At 60.6% G+C, this 8,095-nt stretch overlaps 3 protein-coding genes across 11 annotated transcripts; 1 reads left to right on the forward strand and 2 right to left on the reverse strand.

The window, feature by feature from the left end:
* Positions 1–366: 366 nt before the first annotated feature.
* Positions 367–4,090, reverse strand: THOC6 (THO complex 6 homolog (Drosophila)). Of its 3 annotated transcripts, XM_011950226.1 has the most exons (13): positions 3,744–4,078; positions 2,285–2,400; positions 2,119–2,183; positions 1,941–2,044; positions 1,819–1,856; positions 1,693–1,741; positions 1,519–1,590; positions 1,325–1,427; positions 1,190–1,239; positions 1,038–1,100; positions 831–941; positions 611–745; positions 367–534 (listed from the first exon to the last, which is right to left on the reverse strand). In XM_011950226.1, exons 1-13 carry the CDS (start codon positions 3,780–3,782, stop codon positions 454–456), a joined length of 1,026 nt encoding a protein of 341 aa, XP_011805616.1. In that variant the 5' UTR covers positions 3,783–4,078; the 3' UTR covers positions 367–453. The 3 variants fall into 3 exon arrangements, with proteins under 3 accessions (XP_011805616.1, XP_011805617.1, XP_011805615.1); XM_011950227.1 differs by lacking the exon at positions 611–745 and having other exon boundaries at positions 3,744–4,090; XM_011950225.1 differs by having other exon boundaries at positions 379–941; positions 3,744–4,069.
* Positions 3,565–5,490, forward strand: HCFC1R1 (host cell factor C1 regulator 1 (XPO1 dependent)). 6 transcript variants are annotated; one of them, XM_011950220.1, is made up of 5 exons: positions 3,823–3,928; positions 4,141–4,262; positions 4,579–4,635; positions 4,748–4,876; positions 5,111–5,490. In XM_011950220.1, exons 2-5 carry the CDS (start codon positions 4,168–4,170, stop codon positions 5,244–5,246), a joined length of 417 nt encoding a protein of 138 aa, XP_011805610.1. In that variant the 5' UTR covers positions 3,823–3,928; positions 4,141–4,167; the 3' UTR covers positions 5,247–5,490. The 6 variants fall into 6 exon arrangements, with proteins under 6 accessions (XP_011805608.1, XP_011805611.1, XP_011805612.1 ...); XM_011950218.1 differs by having other exon boundaries at positions 3,565–4,262; XM_011950223.1 differs by lacking the exon at positions 4,579–4,635 and having other exon boundaries at positions 5,111–5,485.
* A 236-nt stretch (positions 5,491–5,726) lies between these two features.
* TNFRSF12A (tumor necrosis factor receptor superfamily, member 12A) lies at positions 5,727–7,796 on the reverse strand. Of its 2 annotated transcripts, XM_011950230.1 has the most exons (4): positions 7,621–7,796; positions 6,792–6,896; positions 6,422–6,556; positions 5,727–6,340 (listed from the first exon to the last, which is right to left on the reverse strand). In XM_011950230.1, exons 1-4 carry the CDS (start codon positions 7,712–7,714, stop codon positions 6,285–6,287), a joined length of 390 nt encoding a protein of 129 aa, XP_011805620.1. In that variant the 5' UTR covers positions 7,715–7,796; the 3' UTR covers positions 5,727–6,284. The 2 variants fall into 2 exon arrangements, with proteins under 2 accessions (XP_011805620.1, XP_011805618.1); XM_011950228.1 differs by having other exon boundaries at positions 5,727–6,556.
* Positions 7,797–8,095: the final 299 nt, after the last annotated feature.

Consider the following 8,095-nt stretch of genomic DNA (forward strand, 5'->3'; position numbering starts at 1 on the left):
GGGCCCCGGGGCCGCCGGTGGCTTTCTCAGCAACCTCTTCCGAAGGACCTGACGGCTGGGCCCACTTAGGGGCTCACTTTCCTCTTCTGGCCAATTAAGCGACAGGGCCTGGATTGTCTTCCAAAAGGAGCTGATGCCCTCTCCACCCCAGGATGCTGGGCAAGGGCTCATCGGGAGCAGGGGCCAGCTTGTGGGGCAGGAGCCCCAGGTGGGTGGCAGGGGCAGGTGAACAGAGCTATTTTCCCAATCAATATAGGTCTATCTTTTCTAGGGCAGGGATGGGGCTGGGTATTTATGTATCAAGATGGGACAGAGTAATATATAAATCACTCCACCGATTTGGCCTCCATTCGTGGAAAGAAAGAGCACGGAAAAAAAGCATGAAACTTTATTGTAAAAAAGAAAATGAAAAACACTGTAAAAGCCTGGGCTGGCTGCGGGTGTCGTCGGAGGTCAGAAGGACAGGGAGAAGGCTCGGTAGCCCAGGTTGGTGAAGACATCCACCCGGCAGCTGTTACCTGCAGCTGTCAGGACCTGGAGGAAAGAGGGGCATGACTGGCCTGCCCACACCCCTGCCTCCCAGCCACCCCATGGCCCCTGCCAGACCCACCTTGCACTCGGGCGCAGCGGGCTGCTGGTTGAGGCTGAGGCTGAGCAGCCCTGGGGAGGAGCCGGGCACCTGGGCCTTCAGCTCCCCGCTCAGCTGCCACTGGTTGACACAGCGGCCCTGGCCAGCCGACAGAATCTGCAGAGGACAGGGAAGGTGCTCGGGGGTCACCACTGAAGGGAAGAGTCAGTGGGGGTGGCAGAAGTGAGAGAGAGGGACTCACCAGGTCCTGGTAGAAGGTGACATGCTTCTGTGGCGCCCGGATGGGGAAGACAGTGGTGGGTGTGGAGGATCGGAGGTGCCAGAGGGTGAGGGCTGGGCCCCCTCCACAGACCTGGACAGAAAGGTGGGAGTCCCCAGCTGTGAACTACAGGCCCACAGCTGACAGGGCCTGGAGCTGCCATCCCATCCCACAGTCTGCCCAGCTCACCATCCAGTCGGAATCAGTTGCCAAGCATCCGATCCAGCGCCCGTTGTGTGGCCTCGAGCACTCCTGGGCGGCGGGGGAGGGAGAGAGGTGAAGACATGCAGCATTCAAGGAGCGGGAGGGGAAGAGGACAATGGCCATGGACAGACCCTCACCTCGTGCTTATAGACCTCGATCGTCTGGACCTCCTTGGCTGTGCGCAGGTCTGCGGGGAAAGAACCGTGAGTGGTGCCCCATTGACCTCAGCCTCCTTCACTGCCATCTTGCCCTCCAGCCAGCCACCTCCTTACCCCAAAGTCGAACAGCTCCGTCCTCGCCACCTGACAGCACCTCTGGGCTCCTTTCCCGCAGTGCCAGGCAATGGATGTAGTCTGTGTGGCCCCGGAGGACCCGCTGCACGTAGAGGGGCGATGTCAGGAGGAGACCTAGGAAGAGTACCTCTCCCTGGCCTGGACCTGCTCTAGGGCTCCAAGACCCTGCTCACCGTGAAAATCCCAGTTTCAAGGTCCATAGTGTGCAACTGACAGTCTCCCCCAGCCAGGATGAGGGAATTCTCCTGTGGAGGGAGCAGGGTGAGGCAGGAAGTCAATGTCAAATCAGGGTAGGCAGAGGGTGAAGGATCAAAGTTTGGACAAGAACAGTCACATGGGGCTCAGACCTTGGGGACCAGCAGCAGAGCATTGATCTCGGGCACTTCCAGGCTGGTCCTGGGGAAGGAAAGGCAGGGTCAGTGAGGAAGTCACTTCACCCTGATGCCCCCTCTATCCACGTGGCCCTGGCTCACCTGTATGGAGGCTGACGATGCCACAGCTCCTTACACCCCTTCAAAAGGGAAAATACCAGTTGACCTCAAAGGCTCTCTCTGGGTCCAGGCACCCCAGCCCTTTCCCAAGCTCGACTCCTTACCTTCTTGAGCATCTCCGCCCAAAGCCAGGCCTTCACCTCCCCATCCCCAGCACTAAGCAGATGTCGATCGGTGGAGACCATGCTATAGACGGGCCCATCATGGGCTAAAGAGAAATGCAGAACTGAGTCAACCAATTCCACCCAAAGTCCCGAAGCCAGACTCCACAGCTATACCCACCTTGGAAAGTCACCACTGGCCTCTTACTTTCCTCTTTGGCTTCGGAGCTCAAAGCAGCGGACAAGCTGCAGGGGACAGCGGAGGGGACCCAGGAGTCAGAAACAGGGGCACCCGTCCCATGAGGGCCAAGTGCCAGGGCTAACGGGTGGACAGCGACAGAGGGTACCTGAAGATGGCAATCTGCCCATAATTGTTGCCAGCCGCCAGAAACTTCCCACACGGTGAGACGCTCTGGGAGAAGATGGTCATATGGAGCCGCTGCAAGGCCTGGAACACCTCTGCCTGCAGGGAAGAACTGGATGAGGCCTGCCTGGGATGTATGAAACCTCCCATCCACAGACTCCTTCCTGCTTCCCCCAACACCTGCCAGGCCTCCCACTGTCCTGACTTCTCAGCCCTCTTTTGAGGCGGCCCGGCCCCAAGCCAGCACTTGCCCATGCAGTCCCATGAGTGGCTCCAAGAAGACACTGAAGAAGGGGTGAGTCGAAGTGATGCCTCAGGGACCTCTGAGCAAGCACCCAGCACTCTCCCACCACCTTCCTCAACTGTCAAGTGGAGCTCACAGAAGATTCCGTCACAATTAGATGAGCTAGTGTATAGACAAGAGCTTTACATGGGGTTGTCACTCAGTGCTGAAGCCGGGTGTGGTGGCTCATGCCTGTCATCCACCGCTTGGGGAGGCCAGGAGTTCGAGAGCAGCCTGGTCAAAATAGTGAGACTCTGTCTCAACAAAAAATTTAAAAATGTGGGGCCGGGCACAGTGGCTCACGCCTGTAATCCCAGCACTTTGGAAGGCCGAGGTGGGCGGATCACCTGAGGTCTGGAGTTCCAGACCAGCCTGACCAACATGGAGAAACCCGTCTCTACTAAAAATACAAAATTAGCTCGGAGTGATGGCGCAAGCCTGTAATCTCAGCTACTTGGGAGACTGAGGCAGGAGAACTGCTTGAATCTGGGAGGCGGAGGCTGTGGTGAACCGAGATGGAGCCACTGCACTCCAGCCTGACCAACAAGAGTGAAACTCCATCTCAGAAAAAAAAAAAAAAAAACAACGTGGCCAGGCATGGTGACTCACACCTGTAATCCCAGCACTTTGGGAGGCCAAGGCAGGCAGATTTCCTGAGGTCAGGAGTTCGAGACCAGCCTGGTCAACATGGTGAAACCCTGTCTCTACTAAAAACACAAAAATTAGCTGGGCATGGTGGCACACGCCTGTAGTCCCAGCTACTTGGGAAACTGAGGCAGGAGAATCGCTCGAACCCAGGAGGCGGAGGTTGCAGTGAGCTGAGATCGTGCTACTGCACTCTAGCCTAGGTGACAAGAGTGAGACTCCCTCTCAAAAAAAAGAAAAAAAAGTGCTTTGCAAGAACTAGAAAAAAAAAAAAAAAAAAACTGGCTCTACTACCCCAACATAGAAAAACGTACTGACTTATAATCCCTACTCTCTGACTTGCGTTAAGCCCCTGAGGCACTTCTGGGTTACTCTCCTGCCCCCCTGGTCAGCGTCTGAGTTCCACAGATAGCCCAGGCAAAACAGGACTCAGAGCACAATTCCCTGCCCGCCCTGCCCCAGCCATGAATGGACTACAAATCCCAGAAGGCAACGCGCACCACGTGCATCTCACCTGACCCAGCGGTACCGCGAGCGGCACAGCTCGCTCCATCTCCAGAACTACAAGTCCCAGAGTGCTCCGCGTGCGACGCAACTTCACGAGGCCTTACGTGCCTAGAGCGGTTCGTCTCCGTGGCGCCCTACTGCCTTCGGCGCGAGGGTGGCTGCTGCGTACCGTCCTGAACCCCAGGAGCCGAGGTGAGCGCCGCGAAGACCCTCGACATTAAGAAGTGGTGTCCACCGCAGCCCCGCTAAGCCGGATACCCTCCCCCACCCCGAGGAGCAACCCTGCCTTCCGCCACTCGCCGCCCGTCTTCCGCGCCCGCGCAGAACCTCGCGGCTGTGCCCGCCTAAAGCCACGCCCATCCCCGCTGGGCCACGCCCTCAGAGACTCCTCCCCTGTCGCCCAGATCCCTCCCGCAGGACCCCAAAACCCAATGATCCTTCAGCAGCCCTTGGAGCGAGGCCCCCAGGGTGGGGCCCAGCGCCTCCCGCGGGCCGCCTTGGGGGCGACTCGGGGCCTGGACGCCAGGTGCGTGTAGGGGACCAGGGTGGGCCTGACCAAGGGCCGCAGGAGCTTTGGCTGGGTGCTCAGGGCTGGTCTGCAGGATGAACACGGGGTGGGACGAATCGGTGGGGCTTAGGCGTGAGCTGAGATGGTATTGGGGCTGCAGCTCAGGGTCGAGACTTCCGAGGTACGCTGCTGGATGGCCCAGGAGAGGGGGGACCGGCACCAGCTGAGACAGTAATGGGCTTGGGGCTCCTGGCTGATGCTGCAGGCTCAGGCGGGCATATCCTTGGGAAGGGCCCAAGAGGGTGGGGTGCACCAGGCTCTCTTTTTTTCCCAGCTCCCCTCTCCGAGGAGCTGTGCCCATGAGCACCAAGCGGCGCCTGGAGGAGGAGCAGTGAGTTTGGGGGCAGGGAGGGACTCCCAACGAGATCTCTGTCACCTCTGGTCCCCAACAGGCTGCTTCCTGTCTCAATATCCCAGCCTGCCTCTCTCCCATCTCTCCCCAGGGAGCCTCTGCGCAAGCAGTTTCTATCTGAGGAGAACATGGCCACCCACTTCTCTCAACTCAGCCTGCACAATGACCACCCTTACTGCAGCCCCCCCATGGCCTTCCCCCAAGCCCTGCCCCCACTCAGGTAGGCTCCTCCACTGGCCAGGCCTTCTGCAGAATCCCAGGCAGTCCTCGCAGCTGACCTCAGGCCCTGCCTCATCGTGCCATTTTTAGCTCTAGCTGACCTCTGGGTTGTTTCTCATCTTGGCTCTTTGGAAAGTGCTGGGAACCCAGGAGTCCCTGGGGACCTGGACCTGGTGGGAGGTGCTCAGCTAGGCCAGCCTTAGCCCCATGTCCTGACAGTCATTTCTTCTTCTAGAAGCCCTTGCTCTGAGCTGCTTCTCTGGCGCTACCCTGGCAGCCTCATCCCCGAGGCCCTCCGTCTGCTGAGGCTGGGGGACACCCCCAGTCCCCCCTACCCTGCAACCCCAGCTGGGGACATAACGGAGCTCTGAGTGCTGGTGGACAGTGCCCGTCCCACCTTCCTTCTTCCCCACAACAGAAGAGACCAGCGACTCCTGCAAAGGGACAAGGTTCCTCCCTCTCTCGCAGACCAGGCATCTGGGCACCAAGAGGGAAGCCTCAACCGAGGACACTGAGCCCAGCGGAGCTCTGGGATGGGAGGGGTGGGAGCATGGGAAGGGAGGCATCCCACCCCCAAGAAGAACTGAATAAAGATTGCTGAGCAAAGGAAGGCTTCAGTCTAGAACCTGGGGCTTTTGGGGATGGTGGAGAGGGCAGAGGTGCGGGATGCTGGGGTTTCTCCTCAAGATCTTCCCTGGAAAACTGTTAGGGCCAGCCAGGTCCTGGCCGGCTGAGTTCCAGGCATTGAGAATGTGTGAGTCAGAGCCTCACCCCCGCCCCCGCGGCTGGCTGACTCACTCCCTCCCTCCAGCTCAGGGGAGTCAGTCGGGGATCACTGCCTCTCCAAACCATTTAAAGTTAAAGATTCTTTTATTAATAAATTCTCCCTCCCCTCCAAACTCTCCCCAAAATAAATATCTCCTCCCCTCTTTAGGGAGTTGGGGGGGTCGGTATCTTAGGGCCAGCCCTCCTAGTGGGCCAGCCCCCTAGTGTTAAAAATAGGTCCCTAACCCCCCAGGGTGACCCCCTTGGTGGAATTTCAGGACATCTGAGTGAGTGGGGCCTAGTGTCAAGTCTGCCCCCCAAGTCAGCCTGGCCCCCAGGGCCTCTAGGAAGGAGGACACCCCCCCCTCCCCGTGCAAATGCTGCAGTTCCTTAGTCAGTGTCAGCTGTTTTGTGTGAGCCAGCGTGAGGCTCCCTTTCTGTTCTGGGGCCAGAGGCAGGGCAACCAGACACCTTGGAAGGTTCCCCTGAACCCTGGGCCCAGGCCTCAGAGGTGATTCACCGCCCCCCACCCCCCTTGTGGTTGGAGGAGCTTGGCTCCTGCCGCGTCTGGGAGGCAGAGACTGGCTCTAGAATGGATGAATGAATGATGAGTGGGCGAGCCCCGGCTGGCAGGGGGCACATTGTCACTGGATCAGCGCCACAGCTGGGCAGCCCTCTCCGCCGGTCTCCTCTATGGGGGCTGCAAGATAAGAGGTGGGGTCGTCAGGGGCAGAGAAAAGGTCGAGTGCTGACAGGGCTGGGCAGGCCAGGGCGCACTTACTGGTGAACTTCTCTCTCCTGCGGCATCGTCTCCAGACCAGAAAGCCAGAAAGCAGCCCCAGCACGAAGGTCAGACTCAGAGCGCCCCCAAGGATGGGCCAAAGCAGCCGGAAGGGGGCAGGAGGTGCCGCAGCGCCTGGGGGCGGGACTCGGAGTCAGACCTCGCCCCTCTCCAGGCCAGCCCCGCCCCCTAAGACTGAGCCTTCAGCCTTCTCCCAACCTTGGCCTCCTCCCTGACCCGAGCCACCTTCCAACTCCCACCTCCTCCCGATTGACTTCCCCGATGCAAAGCTCTCGGCCCCGCTCTCCGCACCAGCCACCCTCTCTCCCAGTCTGGGGTCTGCTGGCCACTGGCCCTGCCCCCCACTCACAGCCCAGGCAGAAGTCGCTGTGCGGTCGCGCCCTGCAAGACGCGCAGTCCATGCACTTGTCCAGGTCCGCGCTCCAGGAACTGCCGCGGGAGCAGGGGGCGGTGCCTGGGGAGGGGGCCTCGGGTCAGAGGCTGGGGGCGGGACTCGGCTATTCTGGGGTCTGAGGTCAGGGTCGGCCGGCTCGAATAACGTGAGTCACTGGCGCCCTCCCCGCGCATTCCTCACAGGTGACCGCACGGCCCGACCGGGACACTGCAGCTCCGGGAGGGAGGGCGTAGCGCGGGACGCTGGGGGTGGGGGGGTCAGGTCCCCACAACCCCCCTGCCGCCGGCGGGTGACTCACTCCTGGGCACCGGGCCCGACCCCGGTCCCTCCCCCCGCATAGCTGGGCACTGAAGTCACCGGATGGAAGGGGGCACCCCACATGGTATAGAGGGCACAGACCCTAGTGCCTCTCGACGGCCTCCCCAACTCGTCGGTCACTGGGGCTAGTTAGACCCTGTACTGACCAGGCTGGGGGCGTGCCCCTTCCTAGATTAAACATCCCGCCCTCACTTACTTTCTCTCTCCACTTCGAAGTACTTTGGACTTTCGGAACCGAAGAACCCACCCCAACCCCAATTGGACGGTGGGAGAAACTGAGGCCCGGATTGTGAATGAAACTTGGAGAGTGATGGAAGTTCCCACAGCCGGGAGCGAGCTGTTAGAAGGCCACCTGAACACAGATACCCACATCCGCCTGTTTCCCCAGTTCCGCGCTGTTCTCCAGGCACCCAATCCGGCTCCCGAGCCCCGGCCCGTGGTTCTCCGACCCCCGAGTCCCGCGTACCTGGCGCTTGCTCCCCCGCCACAGAGCGCAGCAACGCCAGCCAGAGCCCCAGCACGAGGAGCCGCAGCAACCGGCGCAGCGAACCCCGAGCCATAGTGCACGTCCCGCGCCCGCCGCTGTCTGCGCCCGCCGGCGGCCGGCAGAGGGACCCACGGCCGCCGCCCCGCCCCCGCCCCCGCCTTCCGGGGCGGAGCTCTCGCCTCCGCCCGCCTTGAGTTCGGCTGCGGGACGCCCCGCCCCACGGGGCCAGCTCAGTTCAGTCATTCATTCAACAAAGTCCTGGTGCGGGAGCTGCCAGGACCCCGCAGGGACGCAGACCCCTCCCTTGCCCAGCAGGTGATCTAGTCCAGCGCGCGTGGGGTGGGGAAATAAAAAATCAGACACGAGTGCTCGCTTCGGCATCTCATATAGAAATCAGACGTGAACGGCCGGGCGCGGTAGCTCACGCCTTTAATCCCATCAATTTGGGAGGCTG

The sequence above is a fragment of the Colobus angolensis genome, unplaced genomic scaffold (assembly GCF_000951035.1).
Source record: "Colobus angolensis palliatus isolate OR3802 unplaced genomic scaffold, Cang.pa_1.0 Scaffold303, whole genome shotgun sequence".
Classification (NCBI taxonomy): Eukaryota; Metazoa; Chordata; class Mammalia; order Primates; family Cercopithecidae; genus Colobus; species Colobus angolensis.

Bases quoted from the DNA above. Each gene is read 5' to 3' on its own strand.
- THOC6 (XM_011950225.1), bottom strand. From the start codon at position 3,782: ATGGAGCGAGCTGTGCCGCTCGCGGTACCGCTGGGTCAG. The intron at 2,401-3,743 runs GTGAGATGCACG...TCTTCCCTGCAG, and splicing joins TCGCGGTACCGCTGGGTCAG to GCAGAGGTGTTCCAGGCCTT. The intron at 1,857-1,940 runs GTAAGGAGTCGA...TCCCTTTTGAAG, and splicing joins GGGCGGAGATGCTCAAGAAG to GGGTGTAAGGAGCTGTGGCA.
- HCFC1R1 (XM_011950218.1), top strand. From the start codon at position 4,168: ATGATCCTTCAGCAGCCCTTGGAGCGAGGCCCCCAGGGTGGGGCCCAG. The intron at 4,263-4,578 runs GTGCGTGTAGGG...TTTTTTTCCCAG, and splicing joins ACTCGGGGCCTGGACGCCAG to CTCCCCTCTCCGAGGAGCTG. The intron at 4,877-5,110 runs GTAGGCTCCTCC...TTCTTCTTCTAG, and splicing joins CAAGCCCTGCCCCCACTCAG to AAGCCCTTGCTCTGAGCTGC.
- TNFRSF12A (XM_011950228.1), bottom strand. From the start codon at position 7,714: ATGGCTCGGGGTTCGCTGCGCCGGTTGCTGCGGCTCCTCGTGCTGGGG. The intron at 6,897-7,620 runs GTACGCGGGACT...CCCCCTCCCCAG, and splicing joins GGCGGGGGAGCAAGCGCCAG to GCACCGCCCCCTGCTCCCGC. The intron at 6,557-6,791 runs GTGAGTGGGGGG...TCCCGCCCCCAG, and splicing joins CAGCGACTTCTGCCTGGGCT to GCGCTGCGGCACCTCCTGCC.